At 31.8% G+C, this 19,715-nt stretch overlaps 1 protein-coding gene across 3 annotated transcripts in view; it reads right to left on the reverse strand.

The window, feature by feature from the left end:
• Nucleotides 1-19,715, reverse strand: part of LOC111420880 (NADPH oxidase) — a 30,314-nt gene that overhangs the window by 9,533 nt on the left and 1,066 nt on the right. For 2 of the 3 annotated variants that reach the window (XM_023053930.2, XM_023053929.2), the window contains exons 1-4: nucleotides 17,102-17,714; nucleotides 333-427; nucleotides 175-280; nucleotides 23-120 (exon numbers count right to left, since the gene is read on the reverse strand). In XM_023053930.2, coding sequence (XP_022909698.2) covers nucleotides 23-120; nucleotides 175-280; nucleotides 333-427; nucleotides 17,102-17,461 — 659 coding nt within the window. In that variant the 5' untranslated portion in view covers nucleotides 17,462-17,714. Of the gene's footprint in view, nucleotides 1-22; nucleotides 121-174; nucleotides 281-332; nucleotides 428-17,101; nucleotides 17,715-19,715 lie in introns of those variants that run through there. The other variant, XM_023053931.2, reaches the window with a different exon arrangement.

Genomic DNA, 19,715 nt, shown 5'->3' on the forward strand with positions numbered 1-19,715 from the left:
GTTAATTTATTTTTATTGTTACCTTGAATTGGTTACGCTCGCCAAGAAATCCATGATTTGCTCAGAAGAAATCCAACCGACGTTATCTTTATCAATTATTTTATATATTTTATCAACAATCTAAAAAAAAGGAACGGAAATCATTTATTTTTGTTTAAAATTTTTTATACTTACTCCTTTAGCGTTAAAAATTGTGTAAAACTGTTCTAAACCAATCGGGGAATCTCTACAAATACAGTAAGCCACACTTTCTATTTGTTCGACGAAATCTATTTCTTTTCTAAAAATAAAATTGTTTTGTAATAAAAAGATATTTTATTGTAGGAATTTACGTCAATCTAGCCTTTAGAAACTCGATCCATTCTTCTTGTATCAATTTTTGGTCTCTATTTTGATCAAAAAGTTTGAAAAGATGTTCTAAAAGTTCCTATAAAAAGAAAAAATAATTAAACATTTGATGAATGAGTTGGATTTCGAAACCAATTGGTGTTAAACCAATTAGTTACAGAAAGCGTTTAAAATAAGGTGGTGAGTAATAAAAGAAAATGCCAAATCAACAATTAGGTGCCTTATCTGCATACAATAGTTGTGATTTTGGCGGTGCGTTGACAAGTTGTAATTGGCACGTTTCGAAACGTGTTTTAAGAAGTCTATACAATGGTACACGTGGGACCGATCTCAAGTTACAATCTAAAAATCTTTTGGATGCTGGTGCTGGCAAGAATGAGAAAGTAATCGATCACGTAGTGTGCACAAACACGTTGATAACCATCTGTCACGAGCTTCATTGTTCGGCAAATTGGTTAAAGGATGAGTTAACTTAACGAAAATTGATTTATACCAAAAAAAAATCCATTGTGGATAATTTGTTTTTTCATGTAATCAATTCATTTTCAATTTAATAAATTTTAACTTGTCGTCTGCGATAAATATTATGCGTGTTTAAATAAATGGTTTCACAAATAATTGACCCCGTAAGTGGAAAACGAAACATACGATCTCTTTCGATCGAAATCGTGTGTACCGCAGTATCACCTTCTGGACCGTGTCCAATAACTTTGGTGAACGCGCGCCTCTTGGACGAGAAATTATTTTTTAATGAACGTATAAACACGCCGAACATCGACGGCGCCTGTAACTTATTAATATTTACTGCGGCGATTTCGAGAAACGAAGGCCGATATTGTATTTCACAGGTTTTAAATTGGCGCTTCCTTTCATTTTCTTTAATAAATTGGTGTACGTGTAATAATTTTGTCTTTTGGGTTCTTTCAAATTCAAAAAAAAACTAACCGCAAACTGATTTATATTTATAAGACGCACTTTTAAATTTATTCTTGCGAAAGAGATTTATCTCTTTGCTGCCCGAAGGAAAAAGGAACCATCCTTGATCTTGATTCCGCTCATTAGTAGGAGAATGCGTGTTGTGTAACTTGACAATCAAACGGTTCGAGTTGGGACACTAACGGCTTAGTTTTCATTCTTGATAGATCGATATCTAGTTCAATAAGAATAAAAAATGCTCCTCCGTATATGTTACCATTAAAAATGGTCACTGAGATATAAGCCGAAGAAGTACTAAAAAACAACATTGTTTTTGATTAATTTTTTTAAGACTTCTCCTTTAGTGTGTCGATAAAAATAGTCTTGAAAATGAGATAAATTACTAAGAATTTCAACCAGTTTAATTATTTTTAAAACGGTCATTTCTCCTGGGGATATTTTTAAAGATGAGTGACTGCTTGATGGAGTCTTAGCTTCTGGATAAATTAAAAAGTAGAAATAATTAATGTGTTCAGAAGTAAATTAACAAGGTTTCAAGATAACACATTAATTTGTTTTATGAGTAAATTTGTGTAATATATTTTAAGTTAACTAAATCGCTTATTGATATATGGACATGTTTTAAAACGTTATGTTAAGAATTTTTATACCAAGAAGTTTACTGAGATTAAACATCATTCGATGAAATGTCGTGTACCACAGAAAAAGAAAATAGATGTTTCAAGTACTTTCCATTGAAAATGACGATACAGCATCCATATATAGAGCGAACAAAATGATGAAATCGCAGGCGAAGAAAAAGAAACTAGTGAAGATGATGAAGAAATGGTCAAAGAAACGGAAGAAACGAACGAATAAGGAAAAGAGAACAGTTAATGGGAACTTAAACAGAGAATAAATTTTTATTAAACACTGTGTTTCTAAATTATGTCCATCAGAAATTAACATAATGTGGTACAGAAACATTATAATCGTAATAACATATCAAATATGAACAGCTTAATTGATGAGAGCACCCAATATAGGTATAAGCACACATATAGTATAAGTGGACATAAAAGTATTGAAAGCTGGAGAATCCCGAAATCCCTAAGACAGAGCAAGATCGGAGATACCGCTCCAAAAGTGGAATGACTACTTTAAACAGTTAACAGAAGATAGACTGAACTTCCTGAATGAAGAAGAGAAGGAAGAAGGTCGTAACGAAAGTATGGACCCATATCCTGGCAGAGCTTATAAAATGAGGAAGAAGAAAACCATACCAACAACTTGAATATTATCCTAGAATTGCCTTAATGGAAAACCAATTCTAGAAAAATAGAAAAAAATCTTTATATCTACCATACATATAAAGGTAAACAGAAAAAACTGCGACAATTACAGAGGTATAGCAGTGGCGGGTACGTTATATAAAGTATATGGCAAAATCCTCACCAACAAAATACACATAGAGTATAGAGATATGGAAACAGAGGAGCAGGAAAGGTTTAGAACTGGAAGATCAACAATCTTTTTGAGTTCTCAGTTAATAAAAAAAATAACGTCTACCCAAGAAACCCACCTAGTGTTTACAGAGTTAAAAAAAGCACACTTTCGATGGCTTACTACAAAGCAAGTTATGGGAAGCCATCGAAAATTACCAAAGTGAGAAATTGATGCCAACAAGCAACAGCTAAAATCAAGACAGATTCCGGACACTGAGGTTGCTACTTTTGGAGTGCTCTTTTTAGCTTTGGAGGTTGTTGTAAGCCTTTGTGTAGGTACTGAACAATTATTATTATTAGAAGTTTCTGGTAGACATGTATTTTGTGTGTTGTGGGAGGAAGTAGAGCTAGAATGTAATGATTGAGACACATTCTCTTCTAACTCGCTTTTATCGTCGATATCATCATCTGTTCCCTCAAGAAAATCAAAAACACAAGTAGAAATGTCACACATAACCACTAAATGTGATTATTAAAATATTTACGATTTTTATTACTCTTGCATGTTGCATACCTTTGAGATATTACTCAGATTAAGCCATTTTGTGTTCACAATCGTAGAGCCTATATTGACATACGAGGCAGAGTGTTGGTAGTTAGTGACCAGAACAAGAAAAGAGTTAGAACAGTCGAAATGGACTTTCTACGATGAGTGAACAAAATATGACGCCTACAGCATATCCCTAATCTAGAAATCAAAAGATGCACAAATAGTGTCCACACTGTAGTAGAAAAATGAAGATCAGACAATTTATATAGACACGTCGTGTGAACGAGAGAAGAATAACGGTTCAAGTGTGCAAAGAGAGTCATAATGTGCAAAATAAATAAACAGGTATATGTGTACAATGAGGATAGTAGTTTACCAGAAAAAATCACACAGCTTATTTGATATAGGTACTTTATATGTATAAGAATAGAGATGATATAGAGATTGTATAATGAGCAACATGATTAATCAAGTTATTAGATAATTCGTAATATGATCAACACATGACAACAAAAGGATGAATCGTCGAACAACCATGTCAATTGAAGAACATAAACTGGTGTAAAAAATGGATTGGGTTGGGCAGCACATCATAGAGAGGTTTGTGCATAACGACGACGAGGTAAATAAGGTCAGAACTGCGCCGAATAAGATTTTTAACGCAACTGACGACCAATTCATTGTCTGGAATGCCAAGGTAAATCCAAACTAATGCGCTCCAAAACTGGTTATATTCAGGAAAAGATAGGAAAGTCTTGTATTGCCAAAGATACTCGTCGCGTGCTCCGCCACCATAATTTCAATGATCGAGAAAGTTAGTAAGAATAGTGCAATGGTCAGAAAAATTAGTAACGAAAATAGAAAAATTTGGGCGGAACCCAAATAACGAGCTGGAATAAGAGTTTTTTGCTTGAAGGATGGAGTTTGATGATTTGGGCTTGCATGTCTGCGTCAGCGGTAGAGAATTTAATAATTATCTAGGAATTATGGATAAAGTATACGTTTAAAATAAAGTTCCACAACAAAATTTACTTCAAAGTGCTGAAAATCTCGGCTTACAAAATATCAGTCAGGATTGGTGAAATCGTTTCTTATTTTGAACTCTCCTCACTTGAAGGGACCATTGACACAGATACCTGATATGAATCCAATTGAAAATCTATGGGCATTCTTGGATTAAAATGTGCGCAATTTTAAAATATGGGTTTTAAGACAAAAATGGGTAGTAAATTGGGCAAATCTTAAAAACACTTAATTTCTTTGGTCCACACTGGTGTTTGAAAGGTTAAAGTTTTCTGGTTTATTTCAATATCATTGAATTAGCATCGTTGTTAATTCCGGTTTCAACTATTACCATTTTCAATATGTACCGCTTTCAAATGATACTTGTTAGTAGCTTTAGATTTGGCAAAAAAATCAAAATGTATCTTTTTTTATATTGTTACGTTCTGTATTTCCTTCTCTCTTCAGTGGTATAAGTGTAATCTGTTGCGATTCTTCCGAAGTTGATTTATCTTCAGTCACTTTTACTACTTACATCATGTTCAACGTTTAAGTGTCGAAACAAACATCGTCAGATTGTCAGATTATTTTATTTATTTGCATATCGGGAGAGTTGTGTCGAATATAAATTGCATGCATTAAATGTTAGAGTTGAAATGTTGTTTTTAAAATTTCTACGAATAATAACTATGTTAATTTAATGTAATATAACTGGATATAGATCCCTCCATGTCTTGTATTCTTTTTGGTAACTTATATCTTTTTTTTTCTTTTTTGTGATAAATGATATCGCCATTCGGAGTGTGGCTTTCACTTTTTCGATTGGTTGCCCTCTCTAATTGATACCGTTCGGTTAACACCTGCGCGTAACCTAATTACACCAAACTGACCAGTAACCAAAGGATCTCGTCGACGTCGTCGGGCCGCCAATAAATTTGCCAGGATAGCGGTCCGTTTGGCAATCCCGAAAGCTCTCCGCGGGGGACACCGCTCTTTGTCGGCGACAACCTTTTCTCGCCATCCGTCCCAATTTGTCCACCGCGAAAACGACAACACTTTTTCACTTTATACATGGGTTTATTGAAAAAAATTAACGGATTCGGCTTTCGACAAATCTTGTTTTTTTCTTTATTACTTTTTAAAATTGGATTGAGTATAAATGGTTAAAAATCTTTTCAGAAAAAAATAATGTTGTTAATTCGTTGGGCCACCTGTCGAGACATTGACTACCAACTGTGGTGATATTCATTTTACCGCCGACTAAGAAATCTCTTTGCCGCATTCACCGTTTTGTAATCATGAACAAATTATCGTAAAATCTTAGTGCAACTCAATCTGGGCGTGCGTATCGTCAAAATCTCTGAACGTTTTTAAAAACCAACAATATCGAAAGTCAAATCGTAATCAATGAAAGTTGCCGTTGGTTGGCAAACTGAAAAGAAAGAAAGAGACAGAAACAGTGGGCGCCCTTCACACTGCTCTAGATTAGTAATTACCTGATTTACTTGTTACTGTTGCCTTATTTTCTGTATCTATGTAAAAGAATAATGAATTTGCGATAAATTACAAATCCTAAATTTATTGCTGAAAGGCGGAACGGTATTATGTTTTCTTTAGCGGTATCTTTTTTGAAGATCCCATAAAATTTACAACCCAAGGTACAATTTAAACGTCCCATAATATCTCGCCATTCACAATCGTTGAGAATGAAATTCAAAGAAAATTTTATTCACTTTTTTTTAGGTTTACAATTGGTTCGTTCTTAACTTTGTAAAAAATTAAATTGAAGAGAATATCTTAATATTCTTATGTCATATGAGTAAACACTGTTAACATTCCATAATTGGAATTGGTTTTAATTGGGTCCTTGCGTCGAACTTCTGTTGTGAACGATTACCAATCCATAAAATATTAGTATTAATTTTTAATCCGCTTTACGATTTACCGATCGCTACGATTAATCATTTTTCCAATTCCCAATGCAACCAATAACCAAGATATTAACATAATAATCAGACAATTACAACCATAAATGTCATAATATAAGATTATTACAAGAAATCATAATCATTTGAGTTAAGTATAGAATTTCTCTCACAAGTTAGTTCAAGTTGATTTTTCTTCGTTCTTCTTTTTACTATTTTTTTACATTCGTTAGTGCAAACGTAAAGGAATTCTAAATGTCTACATAGATCGAGTTTAACTTGGAACTAATGGTGGATTTTAAATGTTCTGATTAAGTTTTAATAGTCGAAGGGTATTTTTATTACGGGTTGTTGTCGGTTTACTTAACCATTAGTTGGACGTATACAGGTATAATTGAACTTTTTGAAGTCTATTTTTGGAGGATAATTTCAAAACTGAGTGTTTTTTCGAAATAATCCGGTTGTTTTAGACTTAAAAGTAATGAATATAATGATTAATTAAAAGGTATGGTTCGTTAAAACATAACTCTTAAGGAGATTGTTTGTCTTGTTATGTAGGGAATTTTAATAAAACGTTCCATCACAAAATAATTAGCGGAGTGGGAAATTTGTCGTTGGCAGTTCAACATAAATTACCGACAAATCGCAATAATTAACACATACCAAGATAATTTATTTCCTCTATAATTTCAGTCGTTATAGTTACAAATTACTTTAATTTCGTTAGCATATTAAATTATGTGATACTTAGCAAGATACGTTGTTTACAAAAAGAATTATTGAAAGCTTTTTCTTATGGAGTTAAAGAAAAATAAAGCAAACACACGCGTACTTTTACTTGCATACCAAGTTTATTTATAACCAGGATCTCCTTTAAAACATGAAAGCACATCACGAGAGTCATGTTCAGGTGGAAAAAGACACGAACCAATATTTATCGTCGCATTGTCTTAATACCATTTATATAACAACAAAGAATACACGTGGATTTGAGTCGTTGATTTCGTTTCGTTTTTTTTTGTAACAACAAATCGTTATTTCGTAACAAACCCAATATTAGATCACTATCTTAATTAGTAAAAATGACCACCTGGCGCACACACACACATACACGTACGGAGATATTTTTTATAAGACGACAGGTCTGTCGACTCCTGCTGCGTTAAACCGCATGTAGTATATTATAACCGAGTTATTAGAACAGGCATTCAACAATAGGCTAACAACTATAAGTATATTTCGTCATTTGTAAAATGAAATCTAATATGTAAAATGTGAATTATCATTTTGGGAGTATGATTCATTTTTCTATAAAACTTTTAATAGTTAATAAATAGAACATTTATTAAACATTTAACAACCTTGAAGTAACATGTCATTAATTTCAGTTGGCATAAGGTTTCAGCTTCAAGAGAAAAGTATATAAATAAGTACAATAATGATTCGAATAGTAATTTCTAGTTCAGTTAACAAACAGTTTAAATCTTTCAGAGCTAATTTGAAGCCAAGAATTAGCTAATTACATTTAATGAATAAATCGTATTCTTATATCTTTATTATATTCTTATATTCTTATTCATATCAAGTTGCGCGTCTTTGGAATTCGATGCCCGTGTCTGCAAGGTGTGCTGGGTCGATTTCGCAGCTTAAATCGCTTATATCTCGTAACTCTCTGCACATTTACATGTAAGTATGAGAATGGTTGTTTTATGCAGATATGCTTTGTTGGCGAACGGATACTGTTTATTTAAGGATTATTCATTTAGTATTTGGAAGAATAAATTACTTAGTTATTTTGCTAATTTTCCTTCTATCTGCTAAAGTTTTCTTGAGCTTTTCCGTGTTACAATATGTACAATATGTTATAATTACAATAATATTGAGCGTAAAATGAACCTGATGCACAGTGTTTGATTAAACAAAGACTTTTTTACCGACAACTAATGTTTACTGAACATAGTTACATTTTGCAATGTGCCCTTAAACAGTGATTATCTTGGAAACGGAGAACTTTCGAGAAGATTGGTAGGTATATCAAATTTATGTAAAAATGTCTGTATCAAGTTGTGGGAGTTGTAAAAATTCCAACGATAAAAAGATATAACTACTTTAAGACAGGTTCATATACAGAATCACCCTGTATATGTATAATCAGAACAGATGCACCTAACTCCTATGTACTGTATCTGGATACTATGATTAATCACTATACACACTGGAGTCATCCACTGCACCACAGAATCATCCAAAGGATCCAATTGGTATACTGGTATTATCTACTAGATACTGGATCCAACCACCAGATTTTGTTTCTAATCATCATGGAAATTATATTTAATTTCTAGATACTGGAATTATTTCCTGGGCACTGGAATCATCTACTACATAGTAGATATAATCACAATGGATACTGCATTAAACTTCTAGATACCCTAATTGGACCGCCTTATGCATCGCTTGACTAAGCGACAAATGAATAATGTTGAGAAAAACGGGATGTTTCGCGTAAAAATTTTTGAAGTAAATTATCTAGAGTTTGATTTTGTACTTTTCAACTGGTTTCTATTTTATATAGATTTTAAGTCTAACTAGTTTCGGCCCTTGGTCATCTTCACAGACTCTACAAATAGATTAACATCCCTCATCCTATCCATTTTACAAACAAGTTTCTTAATATTTCTTTTTCTTTTGTTAAAAAAGGTCACATATCAAAGTCGAAATCAGATTATTAGTTAGTAATTTACAAAATTAAAGTTTAAAAAGTTGTAAAATGAATTTAAGGATGAAGTGTTACAAGCTTACAGGTTAAAATTTAAGAATGCTCTTTAACAAAAGAAATATTAAGAAACTTGAGAAAAATTCAAAAATCATCATGTGGCTTAAAAATCGACGATTTTTTTTAATCAATATGAAATGACCCAAAAAACACGTTAAAAATAAAAAGAAAGTGCTGAAAAGTGACTAACACTAGATTAACTTAGGTTATAAAAATTCTATTATATGATAACTAACTTCAGGTTTAAAATGTCAACCTCAATTTTGACATATTTGTAATCTTCATTAAAAACCCTTTAAAATGAGTACAAACACGACATATTCATCTTTAATATTAATGAAGTTATGGTCAACTTCCGGTTGCTTAATCAACTGTTTAGTTGTGAAATGTCAATGTCTTTTTTACATATTCTTAATTTTTATAAAATGTTTTAACATTTGACACAAAAACAAAAATATAATAAAAAAAAGTAAAAAATTAAGGTTGCTATTAATATTTAAAAATTAAATTGCTATCTTTATTGTTGCTAACTTCGGGTTTAATGTTTTTTATTCTAACTTTTTTGTTTTTTGAGATAAGTGCGTCATCTTTGAACTCACTAAAGGTTTTTTAATGAAGATGACAAACATGTCAAAATTGACGTTAACGTTTCAAACCGGAAGTGATTGTATCTCCACTAATATTAAAGTTAAATATGCCGAGTTTGGACTCATTTTAAAGGGTTTTTTATGAAGGTGACAAATATGTCAAAATTAAAAGTTGAAAGTTCGAACTGAAAAACATGCAACATAGTGATATCTTATGCTAACTAGCGCTACCTACCGCTGTCGTTTGTAAAATGGATAAGATGAGAGATGTTAATCTATTTGTAGAGTCTCTGAAGATGGCCAAGAGCCGAAACTAGTTAGACTTAAATTCTATATAAAATAAAAGACATACACTTTTAATTCTATAGTAATATCTATAAAACGACACTGATCCGAAATTGTAGGTTCATCTATTTCGTCTATTCTAGAATTTCTTGGTATATCTAAGTGTCGTATCTAAGTCGGTTCTTAGACGTATGATGTAAATCGGACTTGAAATCGTACAACGTGATTGGCGCTTAGCTTTATCCTTTAAAACATATTATATCTATTTCACAGCACATACTGTATCTAACTTCTATTATATAATATATACCATTATTAATTACTACGCTATCTATATTCTGGATACTGAAATCAAACAAAATGCATACTGCGTATAGCAACTAAACACTGGAATCATCAACAAAATACTACGAGGATCAATTAGATACTGCAGGCATCCACTAGATACTGAAATCAACCAATTAATACTAGAAATTCACAACTGAATCCACTCTAGTGTGTTCAAAATCCATAAAATCCAGAGTTTAATAACCGTTGTATTTCAATGGTTTGGCCATATCATACAATCATTACTAGTAGCATGTGACTTTTGGGAATATTCTAGCTTTTACGATAAGACACCAACAACTTTTAATAATTCTTCAACGAAAGCTTCAGCATTTGCTATGCGAAGAAGCACTGATATGTCAGTCGTCGTCTGCAAAATCCTCTTCTCTCATTATCCTCAAGACAATAATGTCTTGGTAGAATCGCAACCGGAATGTAATGAAGTCCAACTTTTGTTATTAAAGCAACTAAGGTAGTTAGTAAGTAGAAAAGGAGTTTTAATACTCACTGAGACAAAAAAAAAGTGATTTTTGTGCATATTTAATCGATTAAAGTGTATTTTTGGCCAAAAAGTCATTTTCTGGATTATTTTTGAAAATCCGAATAAAACTAGGCTATCATAAAATAGAATCTTTCAAGTTTCAATTTTATTAATGAAAATTTCTAACTTGGTGTAACACTTTAATAATTCCCTTATTAATTATATCCATATCAAGAGTTAGGTTAATGAAGCTCTTTACAAAAACCAAACATAATAAGCCAATTAGTCGTCGTCGTGAGAGGATGCAAAATGACTCAGGTGATCCTCGAGATTGGACATTGTGTATTTTACGCGCCGACGATCAATAAAAAGAAAACAAAATAACAATGGGAAGTGGTGTTATTGTTAAGGTACAATAATTAATGATGAGAATTCAACGAGAATAGAAAAATAACTGAAAACTGAAGCATAATTCAAATTTATATTAAGAAGAACAAAAAATTTGTTTAATATTCTTTTTATTGTAAGAACTCCCTACAATGTCATAATAACAGGTGCGGATTATTTATTATTAAGCAATTTCACAATATCTAATAGCACATAATAATCGGTAATGGCGAGCAAATCTAACCCGGTGACGTGATAATTCTCCGGGTATTCGTATTACCGCTATAATAAATGTGTAATTTACACGCGGAGTTATTAGTTCGAGCGTTTGAAATGCGCGGAATCGCGTCATTGACCCAATAACCGGTAAGAGATCTCTCTCTTTCTACTTTTAAGACTTCAATGTAAATCATGAAAGTTTATTAGTAATCCATTTATTATAATTTTTAATAAAATATATTAACACATTAACAACATTCTCATTAAACACATTCTTTTTCGGCATAAGGAAAACTAATAATCATTCTCATTAGTAATAAAAATTCTTTGCTATTGTTAAATACCTCTTAAAAGCCAATAAATCAGAATCACGTCTTTTGCAAAGAACCCAAAGAAGGAAGCGACGTAACCTATAAGAAACGTATAAGGGTACTTGAGAATGCAATCGCGCTCGTTTTCAAACGTTTACAAGAGAATACCAAAGAGTTATTTAGATTTCCCCATAGATATCAATTGTATACGGAGTGTTTCAAAAGTAGGGTACCAAAACAAAATTCGAATAATCCCGAAATCGTTAAGATTAACAAGAGATGAATGATTTTTTTCTGTGTTAAAAACAATTACAAAAAGATTTCCATACGGTATTAATTAGATTAACACGTTACTTTTAAGACACCTTTATATGGGCAGTATTTCAAGCATTTTACCACCGTAGAATTGAACGGCAAATACGTAGACGAACCCACGCGGCACGTGGTTTATCTCAAAAATTTCTAGAGGCACAACAACACCTGGTCGTAAATTCGTTTAAATCTCGGTCATCACTGCTTAAGTAGTGATTTTCCTTTAGCAATTAAAATTGCCTCAAATCAACCGAACTAGATATCCAAATTCAACTCGAATGGAGGTTTTATATTGTGAGAATTTATGTAATCTTTAATTAATTAAAAATGTCATGTTTTTTTTTAGAGTTACCTGATGTCACTTGAAATGAAGACTTTTTTGTTCAAAAAACGGTAACGAAATCTCCAGGGACGCCTGAGACGGTAGTGGTTAATTGGATTTCAAGGAGTTGGACATGTATCAAAGTACCACGACGTTTTCAACGCTGGCGATATTCGAGAAATGAGAATTTTTGCGTACACCCGACTTCCAATTAAAATAATTGAAGGAAATTCTTACCACACGAAGAAGCCGAAGAAGAAGAAATCTTGAAAAGCACGAAATCACCGTTTATTTTTTGTAAAAGCTGTCTCCGATTCACATCAAGCAGCGCGAGGAAAATCCGATTTTAAACTGATAAGAATCCAAAGAAAAGAAAACATCTTTGAAGTAAATAAAAAGAACCAGTTTTATAAACGCTACACGTGCATCTATATTATGTATTAAGGAGAAATTTCAGCGTCGATTTGTTATTCATGAATGAAGAAGAAATACGTCTCGACAAGGACGGTTTGATTCAATTACAATTTACATGGACAGGTTTAAACGTTGCCAGCATCATCCTTAATCCTGTTTATTGAAACGAGACGTCTTCGGGCTGGGATTTGTTTTGGTTACGAAATATCAAGTACACGGCTCGATAAATTATGGAAGATCTAACGGGACGGATTGTGAACAACTGGTGTTGAATCTACAGGATTTCGACGCCCACCGAGATCTGTAAATTGGTCGAGTCCGACGATCCATTCATTCATGCCAACGGTAAATAGAAGTTGAAAGAGAAAACCGGTGTAACGGAATTGGATAATGACATAATTACAATTTCAATTTTTAAATTCGTATTGATGTTTGATTTAAAATCTTTTCAAAATAATTCTATTTTTGAATTATTCGTAATTACGTAATTCCTCGTTTTTTATCTAATACGATCTAGTCTCAGGAGAAAGACTAGAATCATCAGTTAAGAGAATGAGGAGTATACCCCCTTTATTCAGTGTATCGCTACGTGCTTTAGTAAACTAATAGCAAAATATACAGTTCAATTAAAATCAAACAAGTATCAAAAGTATTTTATCACCATTCCAAGGTTTCAAACCAACTTTCTGCCATCTCTATGGCACCCAATATTACTTCACCATACCAGTACCACACCAGCGTATTGTTCTCTGGCTGGAGTTGCAATGAAGAAATAGTTAACTACTGCAACGCATTGAAGCAGCAACCTTGATACACATCCCTAAGGATAACTGATATGACTTTTCAATAGAAAACTTGAATTTTCTATTGATCATTGTCTTGTGATATATCTTGCGATATCTTGTAATATTTCAGTTTGGATATAAATAAGGTCTGTGCCTTTTTGACTAAAAAAGGTAGTGGTGATTTCTGTTATTTTGACATGGCTGGATCCTAAATTAGATTATAGTACTCTTTAGGAGGGTTATGATTAGATGTGACAAAGTGTGAAGAGGTGAGGTAGTTGGGATTCGAATACTGGTGTGCATTCCGTTGACAAAAGTTAATAATTTCAAAGTTCAACTCAACTCAATCCAACCCCACCAAAAAATAGGTTAGGTAGATAAAGTAGGTAAACTCATAGCATATAATTTGTAACTTGATGTGTTGCATGTAGAATCATTATCATTTATGTTAGTTATGTGAGTTTATTTTCATCTATGTTAGGTTTTCTCGATTATTTGGTGAGTGATATTCATTAGGTAAGCTATCTGCTTGATAAGTTATAAAAATTGGCAATTACCTATCTGCTTTTAGGCAGATTACTTACTATACCCCAGCAAAGTCCAATAAGGAAAATAAACTTATTGCGAAATATGGCGAAATGACAATGAGATTCTACAGAAGAACGCCACCTTGGGTGAAATGCGTATGATCCTGTACAGTGTCTGGTGTGTAAATTCAGACCACAGTCCATGAGAACAAAACAAGAAGCAATGAATGGATACTTGTAATAAGAATAAAGTTTTAAAAGTTAAGATAAAAATTAATGGTTATTTATAAGACTAGCTTTAATTCCTGGCTCCATTGTGATAAATGGTTTCCCAATTTATAAGAGACGCTGAATTTTAACTTAAGATCGGTACCAATTTCTGGAGTGTTGACATAGATCGTAGATTTAGCAAACCATAACAGATTTAAATATATTTTGTCATAAGATCACAAATCATAAGATCTAGCTAATCAGTAAATATTCGAATTGCGAGAGATTATACGATTTGAGAGTTTTTATTGCATCAAATTGATTGACCACACATTCAGAAGCAAAATATCATATGTATGCTCACCATTTAGAATTTGCATATTTTGAACGACCATCTTAAATAGTAGGTACTAAGTTATTGATATGGGCGTGCAGCATTGTGAGAAACATTAGTTATATAAAATCTAATTTTAGTATCATCAATCAATTCTATGGATTTATATTCAGGTAACGAGATTGATTTTCAGTTGCGATAAAAGTAACAGAAGCGGGAAGATGCTGCAACCTTTTAATGTTTTGCTAAAGTACTTTTAACCGATGTACATTTTCCTAAATCGTAATCAAAGCATTAGGATGATTGTGGTTTTACTGAACGGTGGATGAAATGTAATACAAGTTAGGAAGCAATTTGTGAATTTTTCTGTATATGCAGCCCACCCAGATTATCCTGCATATACAATGAGGGAAACATTAACATGTGATGACTGATAAAAAAATATTAATACTCATCTTTATACCCCAATTTAATCTTTTATCTTCCAATTCAAAGTAGAGCAAATACGTATATTTAAGAAACGAATCACCTAATTGCCACTTAGGTCTAGCGTTGAATGAAGGAAAGATCTTCGACACTTTTATTTAGATTTAGCATATCGCACTGCTTAGCCGTTTAGTGCACGAAGTTATTCATGGTGAGTCATCTGCCAAATTCATTCAACACCTCTGTTCGTGGGATCAATCTGGATCAAATGGAACTTCAAATGTTATAACAGGATTCTCGCCTGTTATAACATTTTTAGTTTTCCAATCCTCATTAAGATGAATCCATGTAACATAACCATGTAGTGCCAGTATATGTTCGGAGAAGCAGGCCCATAGTGTCTACACTTGACTTACAATGAGTTCTATGATAGTCAATAATTACTTGTACCATCTTCTTTTCATCTTTAGAAAATATCAGCATTATTGTGCATAGTTGCTAGCAAGGTAACGATCATCTTTTAGGACAGTAGAGAGCTAACAGTGCTTTAGCTTGGAAACAAAATTTTGTTGAATACACATTTTTACCAAGCAGTGTAAGATATCGTTTTTTCCAAGAATCTAGCTAGGTCAAAGGTGATAAAAAAACTTATCAGTTATCACATTTTTCTCCAATTCTTCCAACACCTTTAAAATATCCAAGATAACACGCTGTCTTTGGTTGTGCTCACACTGGTGTCAGAGGTTGTCCAAATCTTTGTTCCACACTTTTCTGGTTTAGAAGAAATATACTGATTGTGCCTTCATCGCAATGTGAGTAACTGTTCGTAGGCAGTTATATTTTCATGGGATATCCTGGCCTTGTAATATGGGTTGGGTTACTATATAATACCCTATTGCTATATAATATGGGTTACTACCAAGTCATTGCATTAGTGCATTAGTGAACGACGTGGTTGACAATCTCATCTCTAAAAAAATATTTCGCGTCCTATTCCACGTATCACGTTTTGTTGTGGTTTGCGCCAATTTTTTTTATGATTTTGTTTCCTTACACAATTTTTCAAGTTTATATTTTGATCGTACTGCAGATCAAAATATAAATATTCATAAAGTTAGAAAATGAAAAGTAAAAACTTATTCTTTGGTTATATTCTTCAGAAAAAACTTCTTTACCGCTATCATCTAAATTGGCAGTAAAATTCGGATCACTTTTACCATCGATTTCACTTTCTTCTCCTAATCACCGTCGTAAAATATTTTCTGCACAATTGGCAGTACCGATCTTCTTCCGGCCATGATTACATAAATTGCATGAATGTAGTGTTCTCAACATTTATATTGAAATAAGTAAAGAACTGAATAGACACAGAAGTAGAAATGTTAGGTCTTATGCACCGTTCAGGAGAGAAACGCGTTTAATGTCGGAAGATGACTATGAACATAAATATTATAATGCAGATAAGACGGTTTTTGTACAAAATAATTTTGTGATACTAACTTAAGGTAAGTTTATAGTTCAATAAGTTATCCATAGAAGGGATTCAATATGTGTATCAAATCCACAATGTTTATCAAAACCAACCCTCAAGTTCTTAATATTTTCTCCAAAATTGAATCTACCAAATTTCAATCTACTGCCAATCACTAACTGCATTGCCAAATTAATGTTTCCAAGTTCAGCCAAAGCTCTATCCCATAAAGCGATAACTGACGACATTAATCATGGCATTAATTTCTCGATTTCAACTAAGCCATGATTTTAACATCGTCCAAATTCACAAATTTGTTCACTAGTAGAACACTAAAGATTGATAATGTGATAATAACCGAGAAAATGAAGATGTAAAATAATGTGAGCATGTTCTTTAATTGTATTGTTTTTTATTACTATTGTAATAAATTTTGTTGTAAATGTTAATTATTGTAAATAATTTATTTTTAACGTTTAACGTGAGAATCAATTCGTGCAAGAATGAATGGTTCGGTTGTTATCCACAACCGGTTTAAAGGAATCTGTTGCCTTGAGTGGCTACTTTATAATCAAATCTATTGGCAGAGCGAATCTCTATTATGTTTCCTTAGTATATTTATGTGTTTCAAGTAAACCGTAAACAAATTAGTATGAGGCTATTAATAGTCTTATTTTCTATTGTTTATATAAATCTCAATTATAGTCTTTTTCAGTTTATCAATTAAAAATGAAAAACTTACCTTAGATAAAAATAACCGCCCAAAAGATTCCTTAGTGTATTTAACATTTGTGTATATAATAGCCGAACATAAACGAATTTGTGAGATATGTTCTTTTTCTAATAAATTTTCGTACTCCATGATTGACATCGATTGCGTAAAATGATTTTTCTCTATATTCTTTTCATGATGGACACCGTTTTTTAAAACGCTGTTAATGTTAGGAATCGCGTCAACAACTGGACGTTCGTGTTGTTTCAAGGCGGTTGAGCTAACGTGGTCATTAGCATTATTTTCTTTAGCTTCATCCGTCGATCCTTTATTATCCTCTTGTAAATCATCAATTTTGCCTTGTCTAGATAGTTTTCTTGGTAAATCCATATTCGCAAAATAATTATTTATTTATTCTTCTTGTATCAATTATTTTTTTCTTAAAAAAATTACACAGGCAAACATCACTGATGTTTATATTTTAAGAATTATTTTATGATAAGTAATTTAAATAACAATCTTATTGCAATTTTTGATTTAAAAAAAAAATGTTAAAAGAAAAAGCGAATCGAATAACTGATAGTGAAAAAAACCACGCGTGGCTAACGGTATGTACAAGAATTGCTGTCTTCGAGACACTGGTTCTTCAGTGATGCTGAACCATGCCATTGAGTGCCACTCACTCGACAGTCACAGGGTGGGATATGTACAACATCATATGCATCTTTAGTAAAAGTGATTGGCTCATACTCAAGTTTATATTTACACAATTCGTGATCAATTATTAAGTGCTTTTCCAATTTACATAAGAGGATACATTTTCAAATCATCTTCAAAATAAACAACAAGAAAATTAGTTTTGCAAGAAAATTATTTTTGCTAAGAATACTCGAAAAAAAAATCGAACTTGTATAAGTTAGATTGATGACCGATTTAAACATTAGATTAAACACGATTTAAATTCAGAGGAGATCGAGTAATAAACAGACCTTTGAGTTTTATTTTTAAAATCAAACCACGTGTAATTTAAAAATTTTTAAACCTAAACTTCGAGTTTCGGCACATCAGGTGAGTAATTTAAATCGAATTAAGTTAAATATTTTTTTCTTTTTCCAATTTCATCACGAAAGAAGCGTTTTTATTTTTTTATTCAATTCAAAAGAAGAGTTTCAAAACTTAAATAAGAAGTATTTATTGATCATAAAATGTATAATGTTTACATTGAGTTCAAACCGAACATTTTACTACTTGCTTGAAAATTTGTTTGTTTTAAGTTAATTTTATGGTGTATATTTTGATTTATTTAGTGGTATTTAGATTAATTTAGGATGTAGAAAACGCTTTTATAACGTTATTTTCGTAAGAATTTGAATTAGTTAAGTAAAAGAAAACAGAATTTGATTACATCCTGTTATGTTATTCTTTCGAAACAAAAAGATATCCGTTTATAAAAAAATGAGGTCTACTTTCGTGTTAATAAATCAGAATTCTTCCGTTGAGCTACCACAATTTATCAAATCCGCGTTCTACCGTTTGACTTTGTTTCCACATGGACCATAATTAATCATTAAAACAAACACAAAAATTAATTATAAAACTTAGAAAAACATGTGTTTTCATCACTATAATGCTAAAAAATTCGAGGAAAAAAGATTTATTATTAATCTTGACAACGAAAGAAATGTTAAAAAAATTAAGGTCAATATCTCGACCATTATGGATCGTGAATTGTCCCGATAAATCGTCGTCGAGCGGTTTTAATCGAAATAACGAACCTTTTTGTCGTTTTCTGACAGTGAAAAATCGACTTGAAAAGCGATCGTGGAATTGATAAAGTTTAACAGTTCGATTGGTGATTGAATGCAAAGTGGATCATTTAAATGTTCATAAATATTCATTAATGAAACAAATAGAGATAAACTTTCGAAATGAAGAAAAATAAATCAATATGTTTTTACGACTTCACTTAACATTTTTCTTCATGTGTTTAATGAGGACGATAACAAATTTTATGATTCTCGCGTTGAAATCAAAACTTTTAAAACTTAATAAGATGAAATAAATAAAAACCGTTTTTTTAAATTATCAACTAAACAATTAATGAATTAAATAAAATTTATCGCTCATCATTAATTTATAAGCAGAAAAATCTTTTCACGCACATCTTAATTAATAAATCATGTTACCAACTGTCGTTGTATCATATCTCGTTAAAGTGAACGTGTATAGCTCATAAAATCGACCATTTACGATATGTTCTTGGTAAGTATTGAAAAATGCCATTAGAAACTTGATACTTGAAATCTAACATCTACCTAACAAACCAAAGAATGAAAACCATTTTAAAAATGATTAAAAACTTTTGAATTCATTCACAATTATGGATGAAACAAGAATTCATAATTATTTGTATATTAAGATTATAGAATTTACTCAAAATACTTTTATTAATCTTGTTATGAAAAGTATACACTTTGTATGTTTCAAAAACTGTCACATATTTTTAAGGTTCTTTTCTTACATCGTTTTAGGATAACCGATTTTCCATTTAAGTGTCAAAGTACCCAAACTGGAAAAGTATAAAAGGTAAGGATGCTGATATCAATCTAATTTATTATAGTAATACTGTATTATTTCAAATTTG

The sequence above is a fragment of the Onthophagus taurus genome, chromosome 7 (genome assembly GCF_036711975.1).
Source record: "Onthophagus taurus isolate NC chromosome 7, IU_Otau_3.0, whole genome shotgun sequence".
Classification (NCBI taxonomy): domain Eukaryota; kingdom Metazoa; phylum Arthropoda; class Insecta; order Coleoptera; family Scarabaeidae; genus Onthophagus; species Onthophagus taurus.